The sequence below is a fragment of the Hyperoodon ampullatus genome (assembly GCF_949752795.1).
Source record: "Hyperoodon ampullatus genome assembly, chromosome: 6".
NCBI lineage: Eukaryota > Metazoa > Chordata > Mammalia > Artiodactyla > Ziphiidae > Hyperoodon > Hyperoodon ampullatus.
The window spans coordinates 13,751,646-13,773,308 of record NC_136919.1 but is presented as its reverse complement, the minus strand read 5'-3'; the positions used below and the strand labels follow the sequence as shown (position 1 = coordinate 13,773,308).

At 39.2% G+C, this 21,663-nt stretch overlaps 1 protein-coding gene across 4 annotated transcripts in view; it reads left to right on the top strand.

Annotated features, from left to right (window-relative positions):
* Positions 1–15,518: 15,518 nt before the first annotated feature.
* CNTRL (centriolin) overlaps positions 15,519–21,663 on the top strand; it is a gene marked incomplete at both ends in the record, with an annotated part of 76,352 nt that continues 70,207 nt past the window's right edge. For all 4 annotated transcript variants that reach the window (XM_079706865.1, XM_079706863.1, XM_079706864.1 and 1 more), the window contains 2 exons: positions 15,519–15,735; positions 18,247–18,377. In XM_079706865.1, coding sequence (XP_079562991.1) covers positions 15,519–15,735; positions 18,247–18,377 — 348 coding nt within the window. The remainder of the gene's footprint in view (positions 15,736–18,246; positions 18,378–21,663) is intronic.

Sequence of the window (21,663 nt, the reverse complement as noted above, 5' to 3'; positions counted from 1 at the left end):
TAAAAAGCTCAAAAGCTTATCAGCAATAGAGGGGTGGGAGAATGGGGTGATTCAGATGTCAGATGGAGAATGGACTAAATGACTTATCACATGGTAGTATAAAATATCTCTTATATTTATTTATATTTAGACTTACACTGAAAGTTAAAATGTTTCTTTTGCTAATGTTTTTCATGTCTATTGGTCATTACATAATTAGTATGTAGCCCTCTTCAAATATATTGCATATGGTCAGTATATTTTATAGTAATAGAGTTTGTGGACACATCTCTAATTTTCCTTGACATCTTTCACAAATTTATTTGACAGAAAATTTGTTTGATTCAAGTCCAAACAGAAAGTACCAAAAGCCTATGATAGATACACACTTTAGGGGAAAAATTAATTTTTCTAGAAAACCATGGGATTAGAATGCTGAATATAGTCTAGGAAAACAAATGTTCAAAATGTTCTCCATTCACTTCTCTGAATTTTTTAAATCAACAGAGTCAAACCTATTTTTATGTCTCTATATATTAATATTTCTGTTCCTCCTAATAAATAAAATTTAAGTATCTAAATTGTCTCTTTCTAGTATTCATCTGTTAATTCTGAAACAGGTGCATGTGTTGGTTAATTTAGTTTTCAACTCATGTCACCAAGTCTTTTCACCTTAAAAACCTTTATCTGCTTCATTCAAAAATTTACATTTCCTGACATTGTCCCCAAATCAGAAACAGATTCTCTACTAAACATTTCCCATTTACTTACATGTATAAACATATGCCACTTATCTCTCACCAACTAGTAAACTCACTTAATAGTGTGATGTATCACATTTTATCCACGTATGTAAAAAGGATCAATGTACCATCTACAGGTATGTTTTACAAAGACACTGGCATACAAAAGAAACTGTAAGATGAATATGTACAGTTAAGTTTGAAAAGCTTTGGAATTTATTTTCTGGAGATAAATTAATCTGATCAGAAGAATATGTAAAACTTTTGTCAGGATAACTCTTAATAGCAATGGTCACTGGAAGTGATTCTGTGTATCCATGAACTTGGATTACTACATTTTCAGAGGCTCCAACATAGAATAGTTCAGGTGCTGAGACAACATATCTGTTGAAACAGTGAAATTATAGAATGATTCTCTAATACAACATAATTTTTAATGTTTTTCACTTAGTTCAAATTAGCAATTTTTCTTACATTTAGCAATACGTGTCTTATTTCTCAAAAATTTATTACCTATGATAAAGCCAGGATAGTGTCCTGAAAAGCATCCTAAGGATGAAATTTCAAAGAGACAGATCGAAATGATTTTGATCAGTTGCAGCCAGGGCAATGTTTAATAGAGTCCTCTATTAGAAGTGCAAATAGGGATCATGCTGCAGTCTTTTGAATTTTTAACCAAAACTCCAGTCAGTAAATTACTCTTCCCCATGGCAGGGATAACAGCCTGGGAAAATACAGAGTATTTGAATATAAGTCATGATAGCTCACAAAGTACTAATATTAAAAAACGGAAATGACATTAGACAAGAGAGAAAAGAGGAAATTCACTTGGAGTTTTCAGAACTAGAAAGTTAATTTCATGTGGCATTGATTGAATTCTGCTTTCTATAAAACTACAACCAAAATACATTGCAAATGAAAATGGGATCCTTCACTTACATGTGCTCCTGTCCCCAACTTCTTCCCAAGTAGAAAAAAATACACACTATGCTTAAAATGTCCATGGCTGGGTTAGGATTAAACTATTGATACAACCTTTCTTGAAACTGCCCTTCTTTTTTGTGAACTCAGCTTGAATAATTTGGTTAAATAAGTCTTCAGGTTAATTATTAATGTCAGATAGTGGGATCACTAAGAAGGAAACCTAAAAATTTAAATGATAACCTTTTAACGTCCAAAGATAATTTTGGGATTCAAAGCAGAGAAACTTGATTTTGATGACTAAAGCAGAAAAGACACACAAATGGGAGTCTTCAGGAAAATGGTTCAAAGCTGGACACAGATACAAAATATTTGGAGGCTGCTCTGGTCTTGAACATTTTCCGGGTGTAGTAGATGCAGCTGATGCCCAGACCAGATCCTCTTTTCTGGGCCCGCTATGCCCATCCTACAGATGCTGTGAGTGTTGGCTGCTAAAGTTTCCTAATTGCTCCCTTCTCCAGGTAACTCACCTCAGCCCCAGGAGACAGCTTGCCCAGAAATGCCTGGGAAGTTATATCCTCTCCTTGGGATTGGTCCACAGTCAATAATTGACTGATTCTGGGGGTACAACAGACTAGCTCCCTTGCTTCAAGGTGGGACAACCTTGTGGTACCATTCATGCTACAGAGCCCCTCATGGGATCAGGTTGAGGCTAGACCTTGGTTGAAACCACATCTTTGCTTATCTTCTCTCCTGCCCTGTCCTGCTTCCCTCATTGCTTATCAAATTCTCTTAATAAAAGTCTCACAATAAACCACTTGCATGAGAGAGTCTCCCAGTCTCAGGCTCTGCTTCTAGGAAGCCATTCTAAATTTAAGGAGCATGAGAGGGGACTATCATCCTCACTCTCTGTAGAATGTCTCAGATATGGAAATGGTTCTGAGGTTTCCCTGGAATGAGTCTGGTTTGAATTGTGCCCATGAGGCCTATACTGATCCACTTTGGAGCAGATCTGAAATCCCATGGCATACTCCCAAATGTTGAAGTATTCCCAGGAACTCTGGGATTAAAAATGACACATCAATGACCAGACATGGGCAAGGAAACTATAAAACTGTTGTTGTCATAGTTTCCTCAAGTCTGCATTCAATTGTATGTACAGGCCCATCCTGAACTACAAGTCTCTAGGTATAGTCAGGATTGCTGGTGGTTGGGATGATGGGTTGTTTAATTGCCTATTCACTTGTCTGTTTTCCCCTCTTGACTGCAGTTCCATGAGGACGGGTACTGGGTCTAACATATACAATGGGGATACACACAGAACTTATCACCTAAAAGGCACTTAGACAGTTAACAAATTGTTGCTAAATGAATGAATAAATGAATGCATCATCAGGTGGACCAAGGAAGATGTTGTTGAAAGGTAGGTTGAGGGCCAGATTATATATGGCCTTGAATGCCATGCTAAGGAGTCTAGAAGAGAAATTAAGGACATTTTGACCTTGCTTCTCTGACCCTGAGAATGTTACCATCTATTTATGACATACTAGTATTCTTCATTCCGTGAAAAGAATGGACAAGTAGTACATGTTATGCAAAGAATTAAGAAAATTGTTCTCTAAGGCAAAATGCAAGCAGAAATTGTTGGAAGTCTGAGATGTCAAACATTCATTCACAACAGCAACTTTAAAAAATGATCTCCCACAGCTCGGTGCTTTGTGACCACCTGGAGGGGTGGGATAGGGAGGGTGGGAGGGAGACGCAAGAGGGAGGAGATATGGAAACATATGTATATGTATAACTGATTCATTATGTTATAAAGCAGAAACTAACACACCACTGTTAAGCAATTATACTCCAATAAAGATGAAAAAAAAAAGATCTCCCATAAAAGCATTAGATTTTGATAGTGTTTGTTAAGCAGGAGTCTCATTACTGCAAAGCTAGATTTCATCATTTTGTTGGGACTAATGGAATTGTCCCACATGCTACCTACAGGATATACACTTTTGGTTCAAAGATAAAAACAGGTTGAAAGTAAAAGGATGGGAAAAGATATATCATGAAAACAGCAACTACAAGAAAACTGGAGTGACTATACTATGTTAGACAAAACAGACTTTGAAATTAAAAATGTTACTAGAGATAAAGAGGGATTTTTACAATAATAGACGGGTCAACCCATCAGGAAGATATAACAATTATTAACATACATATACCTACCACCGGAGCCCCAAAATACGTGAAGCAAAAACAGACAGTTGAAGGGAGAAACAGAAAATTCAACAATAATAGTTTCAATTATGGATAGAACAACTATGCAGAAGATCAACAAGGAAATAGAAGACTAGAACAACACCATAAATCAACTAGACCTAGTAGACATCTGTAGAACATTCTACCCAACAAGAGCAGAATACACATTTTTCTCAAGTGCACATGAAACATTCTCTAGGATAGATCATATGCTAGGCTATAAAACAAGCCTCAGTTAGTTTAAAAGGATTGAAATCACATATTTCTCTGATCACAATGGAGCAAAATTAAACATTAATGACAAAAGAAATTTGGGGAATTTCCAGATCTGTGGAAATTCAACCACACATTCCTAAATATCCAATGAGTCAAAGAAGAAATCACAGGGAAATCAGAAAATACTTTTAGATGAATGACAATGATAACACAACATACCAAAACATATGGGATACAGCAAGAGCAGCACTTAACAGAAAATCTTTTGCTATAAATGCCTGTATTAAAAAAGAAGAAAGCTCTCAAATCAACAACCTAATCTCCACTTTAAGACAGTGAGAACAGCAAACTAAGTACAAAGCAAGCTGAAGGAAATAAATAATAAGGATTAGAATGGAAATTAATGCAATAAAGAGTAGAAAAACAACAGAGAAAATCAACCTAACCAAAAGTTGGTTCTTTGAAAAGATCAACAAAATTAACAGAGCTTTAGTTAAGCTCTTTATGAAAAGAGAGAAGACTCAAATTGCTAAAATCACAAATGAAAGAAGAGGCATTATTTCCAATATTCTACAAGTGGAAAGGATTATAGAGGAATACTAAGGGATCATCTCCTAAGATTCAGTTTGGTCTCTCTGTTTACCATTTCAAGGTACCAGATGGAACATAAGTGTCACCCTAAGTGAAAGCCACCAAAGGCCTAATTACTAGGGAGGTCTTCAGAAATCATTATAAGAGAGAGTTAAGAGGAATTCAAGCTCCTGAATTGAGCTACATGGAGCTGGGAAGATGATTCTGATAATAGTTCATTGTCTGCCATTCTGACTTTCCTTGGACTCAGCTTCAATAGACTCATGCTTGAGTCCCAGGAAACCCTAATAACAGCCTGGCTTAAAAATGCTCAAATCTCCATGAGGTATTGGGAGACAAGACTTCAGTGGCATGGTTTTGATTGGTTACAGTGGTGATTAGCATTGACAATGACAAGAGTCAATTATATCTCATAAAACTGGAAAAGGAAAAAAAAAAAACAATGACAAGGGCCAGGACTTCCTGGTTTAGGAGACTGCTCCCTCAGTACAACAAAAGTGCCCTGGCCATCAGGCACTTTCACCCTCAGCACATACCTCCGCACACTTCAGCAACAGTAGGGTGTCTTTGGTGGTCAAAGCAGTGTGAAAACCATGGAGATGGGCTGCTCAGATTTCCCTTGATTAAAGAACTTGCCATCAGTTGCAAGGGGGATATTAGCTGACAGCCTCCAGCTGTTAATGCCTTAAAGCCCTACCTTAGCTTTCAAGCTGAGGCCACGCTCTTTTCAAGAAGCCCTCAACCAATGACTAAACACTAGAGCCTGACCATTTCTATGGAAGAAAATAACTTTATCTTTTAAGACTGAAAAATAATGCAAACTGTAAATTGAAGGAGTTTAGCTAGGTGATATAACAGAACCAGAGATTCTCTCTAGTTCTTACAGTCCATAAATCTGTTGAAAAGAATCTGGGAAAGTTTTATATGGACTATCAGTCCTTTGGTTTGTGACACTGGCTATTATTCCTGGGGATTCATGTGATCTTAGCTTTTTAGTTCATGAATTACTCAAGGTGTTACTGGCCCTGTCTCTGATTGCTAAATTCTAACTTTGTACAATCTTGTTAATTTACAAGTTATTCTGATAAATTAAATAAGAGGAAATTCCATTAATATTAAATGATATGATTATGAAACTGCAAGGTTGAAGGATTTCTACTGGGTGCTATATGAAATATAAGACATATCTCCTGGGCTTCCCTGGTGGTGCAGTGGTTGAGAATCTACCTGCCAATGCAGGGGACATGGGTTCAAGCCCTGGTCTGGGAAGATCCCACATGCCGCGGAGCAGCTAGCCCCGTGAGCCACAATTACTGAGCCTGCGCGTCTGGAGCCTGTGCTCCGCAACAAGAGAGGCCGCGACAGTGAGAGGCCCGCGCACTGCGATGAGGAGCGGCCCCCCACTTGCCGCAACTAGAGAAAGCCCTCGCACAGAAACGAAGACCCAACACAGCCATAAATAAATAAATAAAATTAAAAAAAAAAAAAAAGCAAAAGAAATCTGAATGAAGTATGGTCTTAAAAAAAAAAAAAAAAATACGTATCTCCCGTCAGGAAGCTGCCTGACAACCTTAGTCTGATTCTCCTCTGAAGCAAATCTGCAAAATTATTAAACTGGATTGTGAAACATGAGGCAAGTGACAATAAACAGAATAGCTTTCTATCATTTGGAGAAAAGAACTGAGGGATAGGGCTTCCAAGTCACTCTGCTATGGTTAGTATCTGTATTGTAAATGCAACTCAGAAGAGTAACAACTTCATATTATCAGATAAATACAAATTAGTGTGGAATCAAAGAGTTGCCCTCACTCCTTTCCTATTCTCACTCCTGCTTTGGGGAAAGAGGTTCTTTTAGCATGCTAAGAGAGGCAGTTAATATTCAAATTAGCTAGAGAAAGGCTTCACCTCTGACTGCTCTAAGGCCTGAGGTCTATCCAAGGCCTTCATCGTGCTAGACACCAGCAGAGGATCTGGTTGAAGGAGGAGAACTGGCCAAGAAGGAACTGGCAAGTAGCCACCCAAGGTTAACTGGATAGGGAGTGAGAGACTACCCAAGGGAAAAATAAGTGTTTTGCACCATCCTCTGGATTTTGTGTATATTTTTACCAGCTACTCATCAGATTGATACTGAACTACACCGGCATACCATGATTTGCTAATGGATCCCACCTTAATATCATTACAGACTTTGAGGGACACAGCAGTGAGGTGACACCATAAATCCAATTCTCTGTTGGAAAAGAGAAAAAGAAACGAGTGTCAAAACAAAAAGACAAAAAATAATAGAACTGAAATTCAGCAAGGTACACATTCCAAACTAATAAATATCATCTGAACTTAGATTTTTTTAAAAAAGGATACATCTTCCTTTCCATTTAAAACGTGGAGCTTTGAATGAATTTTGACTTTTCTACCACTCCAAGGGCCTCCTTCCGTGTTGCGTAAATAGTGGGGGAGAGGGGAGCATCATTCACATAAATGTGAGTGTGAATGGCGCCCCCTGTTGGAAGTCACCTGAACTTCCTGTTCCTGAATCCATCTCTGCCTTCAGGAAAAATTACAAGTGCCTAATATGGTTCATAAGGTCCCTCTTCCTGCTTTAGCTTCCACACTCCAGATTTTTGGCTGTATCCTGATCTGCTTAACGTCCAGCTCATTGCCAAGCTCTTTTTCCCCCCTCCTCCTGGGGTTTGCAGAAGTTGTTCCCTTTGCCAAGCAAATTCTTCCCCACTCCCATACTCCTTGAACTAAGTTCTTTGCTTCTTCCAGGACTTACGATGAGGCGTCACTTCTTCTGGGAAACCTTTGCCTAATGCTAAAATAATTAAAACATATTGAGAACATATTATAGGGCATGTGAGAGAACTTAGAACTGTTCTAAGTTCTTTCACATACATGAACATTTATAACTATCAGGATAACTGTGGGAAGTAGGTAGGAGTATCCCATTTCACAGATGAGGAAACTGAGGCACAGACAGGGGAAATTCCTAAAAGTGTTACACAGATGGGCCATGAACTGTGAGAAAACGGTAAGAACAAGGGATTGGAGGTCACAGTGAAGTGAATTGTGCTGGGACGGGGGTCTTCCGAGCAAGCAAGCTGTTAAGATTGGAGAACTATGGTAAGGGAGAGGTGGTGCCTGCGTTGGCGATTTCTGGAGATGGTGCAACCACTGATGGTGACACTGTCCAGGGTACCAACTTGGAAATGGGAGGCTGGAGGGCAGGAATGGTGTCCTCGGCGACAACGTTTTTTAAAAGAATTCACTGTATTTCCCTGGCATCCAGCACAGTATGTTCTAAATTCTCTTAAACTACCTGTTGAATATACGTGGTGAAATGCAGACCTTCCAGGCAAGCCCCAACCGAAGTTTCTTCAACCGCTTCTGGCTTTGGCTTCCCTCTCACAACCAGAGCACTAGTCTCTGCCAGGACTCCCAGGTTGCTCTCTCTCCCTTAACCTCGGGGGCAGCTGGAGCCCAAGCTGCGTTCCCTCAGCTGTTTATCCACGTCTGGCCCCTGAAGCAGAGAATTCGCCTCAGAAATGGGCCTCGAGAAGGAGGAGCGTGGGGCGAGGCACACTAGTTCCAAGCCCAGACGGCTGGCACTGGAAGTACGGGAGCTTGGCGACAGCGCCACATCGGTCTCTTAGGTCGTCCTCAGGCCCAGCCCCCACGGAGCGAGTCGAAGCCTGGCCGTCAGGCGGCCGCTTCGCCTCAGAGAAAAGCGCTAGGCCTCTAGCCCGCTGCCACAGGGAACCTCCTCTCCCGCCGCCTCCCGCGCGCCTTTGCGCGCCTTCGCGCGCCCGCGGCCCTGGCGTCCTAGGCGGCGGGAAGCCCGGCCCCGCCCCCATGCTCCGGGGAGGGGCGCGACCGCAGCAGGCCCCGCCCACGCCGCACGCACTGCCCCTCGGCAACCGGCACAACACAACAAAATGGCCGCCGCGCCGCTGAGCGCCTGAAAGGAGCGACCAGCGCCTCTCCGTCCGGCGTCGGCCCGCGAGCTCGCTCGGCCCGGCTCCTCCGTGGTGAGTGGCGCTGGTCGAGGCCGTTTTGCGGCATCCAGACGGAGCGGTGAGGGTGAGGGGCGAAGGCGGGAAGGCCTGAACCGAGCGTGGGATGGATTTGGGGCGGGGGCGTGTGCCTGGGAATTGGGATTGGATGGGAAGGAGGGGAGGGCCCGGAACGGGCGTGGGGAGGAGGAGGATGGAGGGAGGTTTGGATGGGAAATGATGAGGTCAGGGGTGGGGTGCGGCGTGGAGGAAGATGGGGTCCCGCCACCGAGCGGAGGAGGGAGGAGGTGTGCCAGGTGTATGCGAGGAATGACAGGGGTACAGGATGGTTTGGGTATCCTGACGGGCGTCCTGGGATCGGGCGGAATACAGTACATGGAGAAAAATGAGAGTTAGGATATTGGGAAGAAATATTTGAAGGAGGGGAAGAGCAAATACTTTGTTGTATAACGGTTAAGGGACAGGTGCATTTTGAAGTCAAAACTTGGCTTCACGTCTTGATTCGGCCACCTGTGTTACCGGCTCTGAGATTTGGGCGTGGTCCTTAACCTTCCCGAGCAAATGTTTTCTTGTTTGTAAGAAATAATCGCTAATTACTTTCGAGTGTACACTGTGTGCCAGATTCAGTTCTGAGTCCTTTAGTCCTTTGCGTTAACTGATTTAGAATTTAAAATAACTTGTATGAGGTTTTCATCCCCATTTCAAAAGTGATGAAACTGTGGATCAGAGAGGTTCAATAATTTGCCTGTGTCACACAGAAAGTGGAAAATTAACATTTGAACTCAGGTTGCTTAGTTCCAGAGTCCAAGCTCTTAATTCTCAATGATACCCTGTCGCTTATCAATGAGGTTAATAATTTTGACCTTACACACCATCTGCGAGAACTTAAATTTGGTAATGTCTTTAGAGTGCTTAGCACAGTCCTTTCTTCACTCATTCAACAAATATTTCTTGTGCACCAAACAATAAACAGATAGAGTCCCTACTGTCTTGTAGCATAAACTCTAGAAGGAGAAACAAGCAATAATCAAGTCGTTTCACAAATAATCATTTAATTCTAATTGTAAGGTGTTGTAAAGGATGCTATTTGGTGCAGAGACCTAATCCTGTTGTGCGTCTTGAGTGTAGAAACCCTACCTTCTCAGCCCTGTATTCTTAGAGCCTAACACAGTTCTTGGTTCATAAAAGTTGCCGAATAAAATTGGATGACTGAATAAATAAAAATACTGGAAAGGGATGGGGAGCTTGTTTTTTTGGGTACCTGAGTAGAATGGAGAGAGATGTGAGAGGAGAGTTCAGGATGTTAATAGGATGCAGAGGGACACAGATGTCAGGGTGTTGGAAGGGAAAGGCAAGTAGGTAGGCAGTTGGGTTGAGATGAAGAGGAAAGGGTGGAGGTTTGATTATTTTGTTTGAAGAGGGGTTAATTAGAAGTCAGAGTATTGGAATGGATTAGGATGTTAGAATGTTTGCTGTGATGAGCAGTTTGGGAAATCAAGATGGATATAGAAGTGTTGAGTCAGGGTACTGGAAAGAACTATAGAGAAATGGAGGAGACTAATACAGTGTTAGGGAATTGGAACAGAATTTGTGGGAGAACTTGGCAATCAGAATAAGATGAAGGACGGGAGGCAGAGGTTGACGAGCACAGGATGAATTGCCATTGGAGAGGAATAGGAGTCAGGATATTTGAAAGGACTAGTTAGAGAGTAATAGTGTTTAAATGGGTGAGGGTATGGGATGAAGTCGAATTGTAGGGAAAGTACTGAGATGTGATTAAAGGGCTAAGGGATGCAGTGGAGAGGATATGGAGGTCAAGAAATGGGGATGGATATTTGCTTATTGGAGTGGCTGGGAAGAGAGAAGAAAGGTTTGAGAATTATTGAGGTCTGCCTCATTGGAAAAGATCAGAGAAGAAGGTGGAAAGTTAGGAATGTTGGGAAAGGCTGGATAGAGGTGGAGGTGCGGTCTCTACTAAGCTGTGATGGAGGGGATTGTTAGATCAAGGCAAGTATCTGAGTCTGAGAATGACAGGATGCCCGGTCATATGATTCGGATGATCACATCATCCAACAGCTTTCCTTACTCTGCAGACTACCTTCAGGACCTTCAAAATGTGTCTCCAGCTCTGGACTTGTTTTGCTTGTTTTCTCTTTATCCTGCCCTTCACACACTCTAACCCTACATCTCAGCTCTATCTTCTCTTTTCTATTGCTTAGTCTTTGTTTATATTATTGCAAACTACAGCCTAGGTCAAACAACATCCATATCTGTCTCTTTAAATTGTGGTTCAAGGTGTCACTACCCCCAGGTGATAGTCTCCGAAATAATGCCAGCCTTTCTCAAGCACAGTAAATCCCTAACCTCATTTCACTGAGTTAGCTGTTGTATGAGATCCTACGTCCAGGCTTTACAGGAGCTATGGCAACCAAGGGAGGGGGTCTGGCAATGCACTGTGACTTTGGAACCATCATTTAATCTTTCAGGTTACAATTCATTAAAGGAAAGAGTTGATTTCAATTTCTGGAATCCATTCTAATATATTTCTTTAACTCTATAAATGAGTAAGGCAGAGTTTTTCTAATCAGGTGAGGTAACAAAGGACTGCATGATATTCTAGTGAGGCCCAAAGAGTCTTGGTTATTAGGATGTTCTGAGAGGAATTCAGGATGGTTCAATATTTTAAGAATTTAGAGATAAGACTAAGGTGCAGGATACAAAATAATTGCATTGCATAAAAATATAGGATGTGCATTTTTTTAAACCAAGAAACTAAAAAAATATATAAGCCATATCTCTGTAACATGTAGCATACTATCATTCTAATTTTATAATTTTCTATCATGCTATGGGATAGAGAAAGACATATACAAGTGGGAACTGGGCCCTGTGCCTCTCCTCTTTTATCTTTTAGATCTCTTGCCTTTATGAAAACTATATTTAATTCAGGAATGAATAAAATTATACTATTAAAGCACATGCCTCTTAGCTCTTCTCAAGCTTGAGTATATTATTATTTAGAAAGAGAGCACCAGTGCAGCTTAACACAGAATGAGGAGTATTACTAAGAGACTTTTTGCCTTGGCAGAATGGTGAGACAAAAATTGTTTACCACGCTTCTGAAATTAAGACCCAAAACCTTGTGGCTATGGCATAAATAGCAGGTACGTGAATTGGGGGAAAGCTTTTCTGACCTATGTGGATGATATGACATGAAAAAATGAAAGAGAAAGTAAAGACCTAGATTTGCAGTTTAGAGTGACCTAGACTGTTGGAACAAGGTAGTTGGCCATATTGTACTGTATACCTGTGAAATAATAGTCACTTTTTAAAAATTTCGCAGGTTTTTGTTACCTTCCAACTAGTCACCTTAAGAAGCTAGATCATGAGTTCAGTGATGCTATTATTGTGTTAAATTTTCTGTTTTTCCTTCAGGAATAGTTTTTATAGTGTATGTCGTCCATTAATCAAGGTTGTTTAGTGGCACTTGTTGATGATCTGTTTTGTCTAAGGCACTATCCTAGGCCCTACAGAGTGAATCAAACATGATCTGGCCTCCAGAAAACTCAGTCAGCAGTATGACATGGTAATGAAGTCATGGGCTTTGGAATCAGATCAGGATTCAAGTCTTGGCTTAACCAATTAGTTATGGGACTTTGAACAAATTATTTAACCTCTTAATCTTTAAAATGGGAGATAATAACACCTATTTCATAGAGTTGTGTTTAATCCTTCTAATGTGATGATACATACAAGAGCTTATCACAATATTTGGCACATGGTAAAGTTAATAATCAAACTGGGAAAATAAAAACAAAATGTAGTTGAAGTGATGGATCTAGTTTTCTTGTGAGACTTATAAATTAATTCTGAAAGCAGGACCCAAAGAGGAATTCCAGAAATGTTTTGGGCAAGATCAGCATTCCTAGAATGACTGTATAGTCATTGAAAGGTATTAACGTCTGTTAAATGTTGGTTAATTGATTCGATATATTAATGGCAGCTCTCCTTTACATATATTGTATGTGTTCTAAGCATTTAAAAAATAAGTTTCTTTAAAATCCCAGCCTGTATAATAATACCCATGTACATACCTGTGAAGGTGTATTTATTATATATGAAGATGTTCACACATCAAACCACTATAATATCTCTTTCTAATACCAATTTATATGGCATTAAGATTTTTTTTAGACTTTCGTGGTGGTCCAGTGGTTAAGACTCCATGCTTCCAATGCAGCGGGCACGGGTTCGATCCCTGGTTGGGGAACTAAGATCCACACGCTGCCATGCTGCGCGGCACAGCCGAAAAAAAAAAAAATTAAAATAAGATTTTTTTTTAAAGCTACGATTTATTATTATTATTTCTTTCTTTTTTTTTTTTTTTTGGCCATGCTGTACGCAGCATGTGGGATCTTAGTTCCCCAATCTGGGATCAAACCTGCGGCCCCTGCAGTGGAAGCACGGAGTCTTAACCACTGGACCACCAGGGAAGTCCCTGGCATTAAGATTGGAGCTATCCAGAAACTTTGGATTGCAAACTACTTTTCTAAAAAAGAATTTGTGTTTTATCTTCACATTTTAAGTAGTGAGAGTAGGGGAGATTGTGGATATTGAGCAAAAATAGAATCATTGTTAATGCAGCCTTGTTCAAGACCTATGCTTCTTACAAGATTTTTTGGTCTAAAAGTTTGTCAAATTTATAATTTATGCAATGTACTTAGAAGAGCAATTGTATAACATGAAAATCTTTTTTGCATAAACCTAACTTTTAAGTTAGGGCTCTTGGTATTGAGAACTAATACTACTCATGAAGATATCCTATGGCTGAAGTACTAAATAGCATTTTATTGGTTCCAGGTTCTTTATGAATAATTCATTCCATAAGTAGTAATTATCTACTATCTTTTAGGCTCTGTTCTAGGCCTGGAATACATCAGTGAACAATATCCCTACTTTCATGGAACTTATATTCTACTAGATTAATTATGTGATTTGACTTACAAATTAATTTGAGAGGAGAACTGATGCCAGCTAGCATTGTGTCTGACCAAGTCATTTACCATTCTGGGCCTTAATTTTCTTACGTAAAAATAAAGGAATTTGGTCAAATGATTTTTGACAAGGGTACCAAGATCATTCAATGGGGAAAGGGAAGTCTTCAAAAATCGTGCTGGGAAAACTGGATATCCACATGCAAAAGAATGAATTTAGACCTTTACCTAATACCATATACAAAAATTAACTCAAAATGGATCAAAGACCTAAATGTAAGAGCTAAAATTATAAATGTCTTAGAAGAAAACATAGGGCAAAGCTTCATGGCATTGGATTTGGCAGTGATTTCTTGGATATGACACCAAAGGCACAGGCAACAAAAGAAAACATAGACAAATGGGACTTCTTAAAAAGTTTTAAATGAGCATCAAAAGACAGTATCACAGAGTAAAAAGGAAACCACAGAATGGGAGAAAATTTTTGCAAATCATATATCTGATTAGGGTTAATATCCAGATTATATGGAGAGAATTTCTGAAAAGTTTTAAAAAAGGAAAAGACAAGACTGAGGACAAGCATTTACAGCAGAAGAAATTAGATGTAGAGGTCCGTGTGGCTGGAGCCACAGAGTTGAGGGAACCAGTGACAGATGTGAGGCTAGAGACAAGGCTGTATCATGGGGGACCTCATAGGTCATGTTAAATATTTCATTTATTACAGACAGATAGATTAACTTTTAAAATAGATCAGTCTGGCTGCAATGTAGTGATGGAGGAGGAAGGCAAGAGAGCTTGTAGACAGATCAGTTAGAAGCTATTATTAGTAGTTTGATGAGGGCGTGGATTAGAGTAGACGACAGTGGAGATGGAAAGAATGGACTATTTTGAGAGATATTTAGGAGGTCGAATTGACAAAACTTGGTGATTGTTTGTTTATGGGAAAAAGGGAAAGGGAAGCATCAAGAATGACTCCCAGGTTTCTGTCTTATTCCCAAGAGCATTGTTCATAGTTAGGGAACACTGGAGGAGGAACAGGATGGGAGGAAAATGAGGAAGGAGTGAGAGAAATGATAAATTCAATTTGGACATGTTGATTCAGGATGCCAATGAGATATCAGGTAGCAGTTGGGAATAGGTGTCTGGAACTCGGAGAAAGGTTGGATTGAAAATATAAATATTAGTATACAGGTGGCGTTGGGAACCATGGGTGTGCATTAGATTGTCTAAGTTAAGATTAGAAAGACCAGAAGAGACTTGAGGAGCTCTGACATTTAAAGATTGAATAAGAGAGCCTTGGCCAGCAAAGGAGGCCAAGGAGTGGCCAGGGAGACGGGAGGATACCAGGAGAGTATGGTGTCCCAGAAGCCAAAGGAAAAAACTGTTTCAGGAAGGAGAGACTGCCCCTATATTTCATTATCAGTATGAAATACTGCTGGTTGCCAAATATTTCCACCTTCCTGCAATCTAGGACCCCTTATGGGTAGAAGAGACATTGTGACCAGTTTGGCCCAATAAACTGAGAATTGTAATGACAGGTAAGGCTTCTGTCTGGAGTATGTGTCAGTACAGGACCCTCAAGAGGTCTCTTTTCCCTCTGGTAAAGTAATCAGCAATGTCTGAAATAGTGTCTGCTCCCATCACCTTGGAGTAGTTCGGGTTCTAGCATCTATAACTTCTGAGTTTATAACTTTGTAGTATTGAAAATTCTAGAAATAAATAGTTTGATAGCTCTAAAAATTAACCTTGTTAAATATACTGGAAACTCTTACAGGTTTTGATGGATACCTGGCTTTATTCTTGCAATGAAGAAAGGTCCTCAGCAAAAAATTTCCAAAGCAAAGATGCCACCATCATCTCACTCTCCTAGTCCATCATCTCTTACATCCAATATGAGATCTAGGTCACTTTCACCTTTAAGTGGATCCGAGACTCTACCTTTTCATTCTGGAAGACGGTGGTATGAGCAAGTTGAGATTATAGGTGAAAACACTATGCTTTTGGACTACCAAGACCATCAAGGTATTGCTTTTAATCTAAGAATTTCACCAAATACTCTTAAGTACAGATGGAAAATATTCAACTTACATTTTTGGTCCAAATGTAACATATATCCAACTACTAACTTGAACCATTGTTTTTACTGACAGAAATTGTGTAGGGACAGTGGAGGCTGGAGGCTTCTGGGTGAGGGTGAAGATGTCTGAAAGGGTTAGGAGAAGGGAGTTTCCTGAAAGAGGAAGCTTTATTTCCTGTGGTGGGAGAGTGCCTTAAAGCTCATATGCCAAATTTACCATAATCCTTGGCTGGGGGGAGGGCATATCTGTTCACTTCAGAATGGAGTGCCTTAATTCAGTATAAAAATGCTATCCACCCCTGGGCTATTCCAGTCTGCTTATTAGCATCTTGCTTATTAGCAATCTATGAATGGACTGATTTCCACATAAGGGAGATATAAATGTTCCACCAAGGTTTTTATTTTTTCTTAAAAGCATTCTGTTAGTCTGGGAATCTATAATGTGATTAAGTGTGAAAGAAAACTTTGTGATTTCTTTGCTAAGTCATGAAATCACAGTCATCAAACTGTTGACCTGAATATTGATCAGTGTTTATTAATAAACATTATCAGCCTTGAGTTGACTGTACCCTTGCTGCCTGTTGGTACATTGTTATTTCTAATTTGATTAATATTTTAGAATATGTTCTTTCCTAGAATGGCCCAAATTTTTAAAATTATTTTATTTTGAACCAAAATAAATGTAATATTAACTTATTATGAGTAATCATAGGGAAACTTTGGCCCACAGCCTGGATCTGAACCCAGGATTAATTATCTTTGATTCATAAAGAAAGAACCAAGAGGCAATTTTCTTTTATTGGATGCTTTTGCAGAATTTAACATAGCTTTCTTTAAAATAATTTTTTTAATTGGAGTATAGTTGATTTACAATGTTGTGTTAGTTTCATGTGTACAGCAAAATGAATCAATTATTCATATACATATATCCACTGTTTTTTAGATTCTTTTCCCATATAGGCCATTACAGAGTACTGAGTAGAGTTCCCTGTGCTATACTAACATGGCTTTAACAAGCTGTGACTGCAATATCCAGGAAGGTCTTAAGATAGGGTGTGCTATCCACTAAGTTAGTACTTTATCTCTATAAAATGTGTTATGATCCTCTGTATTTAAAAGAGCAACAAATTTGAGTTTCCTACCGTAAAAAAGAAATAGGAAAAGAGGTGTCGTGGTCTGAACGTGGGTTGGAAAAGAATTTCCAGACTCAAGGCAGAGTGTAAAGAAGATAGAATTTATTAGAGGGAAGGGTTGCTGCCAGAACAGTGGGCTGACTTCCTAGTAGTCTGGGAGAGTGAGCCCAAACATGTGCTATCGATCAGCTTTTATAGCCAGAAAACAAAGGAATGGTCCGAGGTGAAAATTTCATTTACTGATTGGTCGAGGCACATATACCTTCCTTCTGTAGGGTGGAAGTGGGAAAGGGCAGATGGCTTTCCTTATTTGGGACAGGCCCTGTAGCCCAGGTGGGCGCAGGAATTTCGTAACCATGGCAACATGGTGGGGAAGGCGATTAAGAGTCGGTAGAGGGTATAACGGGGTATAACGCTGAAACTTTCTGAAAGAGGGTCATTCTTTGTCCTTGAAGCACCATTGTCCTTGGAGCACCACAAGAGGATTTTTAAGAATTCCAGTGTTTTTGAACTGTAGATAAGAATTTTAAAAAACAAACAAATAATGCCAATATATATATATTTTTAAAATAGCTAACATTAAAATACTGTTAAAAACCTCAGTGCTGCATATAATTAAAAGTATAAGTTTTAGATTCATCTGCCTAGGTTCAAGTCCTAGATTTGCACGTTTCTAGCTGCAAGATCTTGAATAAATTATTATAATGTCTTTTATAAAGGGGAACAGTAATTTCTATCCCAAAAGTTTGTTGTACAAATTAAATTTTTAAAATTAATTAATTAATCTTATTTTTGGCTGCGTTGGGTCTTCATTGCTGCGCGCGGGCTTTCTCTAGTTGCGGCGAGCGGGGGCTACTCTTCGTTGCGGTGTGTGGGCTTCTCTTGTTGCACAGCATGGGCTCTAGACGCACGGGCTTCAGTAGTTGCAGCACGTGGGCTCAGTAGCTGTGGCGCACAGGCTTAGTTGCTCCGCAGCATGTGGGATCTTCCCGGACCAGGACTCGAACCCGTGTTCCCTACATTGGCAGGCAGATTCTTAACCACTGCGCCACCAGGGGAGTCCCTAGATTAAATTTTTAAATGTAAAGTATTTAGCACAAAGCTTGCACACAATATTTCTAGAGTATAACTGTTATTGTCATTATTATGAAATGCTACATAAAGTAAAATATTATTATTAAAACGTTGCAATTAGAACTAGCCAGCTGTTTTTACATTTGCATGGCTTAAAATTTTTTTTTTGTTATATAACATCAAGACAATTTGTTTTTCAAAGTATTTGTGTCTTCCTCTACTGATAATGATCTGTTTGTGTAATTTCAGAAGCTGATTCACACGAAGGAGTTCGATATATTACCGAGGCCCTGGTTAAAAAACTTACTAAACAGGACAATTTGGCTTTGGTAAAATCTCTGAACCTTTCACTTTCTAAAGATGGTGGCAAGAAATTTAGGGTAGGTTACCAACATTTCTGAATACAGACATTGTTTTTAATTGCTTTAAAATTTTTTTTTAAAGAGTATATTAGATTTACAGCACCCTAATATCACCGAATTTGTTGCAGATCTTTTATTGCTTCTAGTAAAAGTTCTCCATCAGAAGTGTAACATCTTCAAATTCATAAGCTCCTATTATTCTACACATTATTGATTCTCTCTAGAATGAGTCAGCAAACTACAGCCTGTAGGCCACATTGGGCCTACTGCCTATTTTTGTTAATAAAGTTTTATTGGAGCAGAGCTACACTCATTTGTTTACATATTGTCTGTGGCTGTTTTTGCACTATAATGGCAGAGGTAAGTGGTTGTCAAAGAGACTGTCTCACAAAGCCAAAAATATTTACTATTTGGCCTTTTACAGAAGTTTGCTGATCCCTGCTCTAGACTGTTTACTACTTTATTCATAAACTATACAACATGAGCACATTGTAATGACAACTTAATTTTTTAATTGGAAATAATATAAACTTAGATGCCTACTACATTAGTCACAAAAATTAATTCCAGAAGATTGAAAATCTTAATGAAAATGAAACAAAAGTCAACCAACAAAAGTGCTATAAAATTATTAGGAAAGAATATAGGAGATTATATTTTTAAATCTTAGAGTTGGGAAGGCCTTTCTAAGCAAACACCAACCCTAATACCACAAAGAAAAATATTGACAGATGTAGCTTACTTAAAAAACTTAAAAAGTTGTGTTTAATGAACGATATCTTTTAAAAAGTTAAAGCAAAACAACAAGCTGGGAGATAGTGTTTCCAGCCTATGTAACAATATCCACATAATATATACAGTACCTACAGTTCAATAGAAAGAGACAGCTAAATGGAAAATGTGCAAAGGATATGAACAGTTTGTTCACAAAAATATTATAAATGGCTAATGTTAACATGAAAATATGTTCAATTTCATTAATGTCAAAGAGATGTGAAATAGAACAAAAGTTTGATTCCATTTTCCATCTTGTATGTCTGATGGACAATAATTAAAAAGATTATTTCAGTGTTCAGAAATAGGTATTCTCCATATGAGAAATAGGTATTCTCATATGGTCTTAGTGGATGTATAGATCAAATGTATTTGTTTGATCCAGCAATTGAGTTTATACTTACTGAGTTTATACTCACCAACACAGCAGTTCTACTCCTTGATATCTATTAATATTTGCACACGTATCCAAAAGTGTTTGAATAGTCATGTTTATTAAGCATTATTTAAGGTGGAAAAATTGGAAATAACCGAATGTCTGTCAATAGGGGATTGCTTAAAAAAATTATGGTGCAATATACCATGAAATACTATCAAGTTTCTTAAAAGACAAGAGCAAAACCCAAAAAACCCCAGAACTCTATGTATTAATGTGGGAAAATGTTCCAGTATATTTAAATGCAACAAACAAATTCTAAAATATTTTGTATAGTAAGGTCTCAAAATATATTTTTAAAAATTCTGTTTTTCTATATATGTATATATAGATGTAAATGAATAGAAAGGCCTATATGTATATACACCAGCCTCTTAACAATGGTTACTTTTGAGCAGTGAGATTTTTTATGGGGGCTTGGAGACCTGATGCAGAGAGCTTTTTATGTTTTGTTTGAAATTTTTATTAGAATATATTTATGTCTTGTGTAATTAAAAAGGAAAAAAGGAGACATCCTGGAGTTTAAAGGGTGTGAAAATGAAATATCAAGTTAGTAAATCTTTACTGTGTGGTTATTATATGCCAGGCATTATGTTTGGCTGTGGGAATAGATACAGAAGTCAATAAGCTTAAGTTTCTGATCTCTGGGAATTTAGAGCTTAGTGTGAAGAATGCCTAGGATTAAGAGGAGAAATAGTGAGAGGGAATCAGAGAAAGAGAGTGAGCACGTGGGAGAGACAGACCCAGTGAAAAAGTCCGAAGGGGCTGTTGGAATAGAAGATCCAAGAGTATGATGAACGGGGGCCAAAGTTGAGAGAACGTCAGGCAGAAAGGATATGCTATAAAATGTCACCGAATCAGCAAATAGGATGAAAACTTGGAAGAAGTTATTTGATTTGGCAGTTAAAAAAGCCCTTCCTTCTATTTCTCAAACCAACCAGGTTCATTCTTTCAGGGTCATTGCATTTTTTTCTCTGCCTGGTATTCTCTGTCCCCAGATGTTCACACAACTGGCTTATTATTAGGGTCTCAACTCCACGCACTTCCTCTCTCTGTGAAGCCTTCTCTTACCAACCCAATTGCAGTTAGCCACCTTCTCCTCAGTCACACCCTCTCATTCTTTCACTCAATAGATATTTAGCACCTACCATGTGCCAGGCACTAGTACTATAGTAGTGAACACAGCATACAAAATCTGCCCTCTTGGTGCCTTGCACTCTGTCACATCACGTTACCTTTATTTTCTTGTTAATATGCTTCAGTGCCTGAAAATTTTGTTTCTCTATTTGTTTATTGGCTTCCCCTGTGAATGAAATCAAGAACCTTGTTTTCCTTATTCACGACTCTTTTTCCATGTTTCCAGTACCTAGAACAGCTCCTGATTCATAATCAATCCATGTTTGATAAGTATTTGTTGCAATGGATGAATGAATGGTGATCTTGGAGAGAACTTTTTGAATACATAGTAAGGGTGGAAGATATATTGCCTTGCCAATAGAATAATAGTGAATGGAAGGCCACAGAGTGAGCAAATATTCACAACTTTTATGAGAACATGGTGGCAAATCAGGGTGATAAAATGAAAGCTTGGTAGGAAGCAAGTTGGGTGTGAGGTGATTTGTATTATATAGAGGAGACTGAGCATGTAGAACATAGGCTCCTGCAGCAGGGAAATTGTCTGGTTCACCGGTATATCGCCATTGCCCAGTGCCACATCTGACATGGAGTGAGTGGGAAATGAATATCTGTTGAAAAGTGACTGTTTTTAAACTTGAGGGGAAGATCCAGGAGAGAGAAAGAGGTTGGAGATACAGGAACACAAGGAGAAGAGATGGGTAAGGTTATGCGAGAGCGGAAGTACCTAGTTGAACTTTGAAGAGGGGAGAAAGGGAGAGGCATAGAAAAGTCAAGGTGGAGAAAAGGACTGATGGGGAAATTCTCATTGGATAGTCTTCAGTTTCTTAGTGCGTAGGAAGTGTTGTCTGCTGAGGGGCAAGGAGAGTTTGGCGACCTGGGGAGAGTGGCCACTCCTGGCCAAGGAGAGCCACACCAGGGGATTTTCCGGGGAAGCAGTAAAGGCTTAGTCTCCAGTGA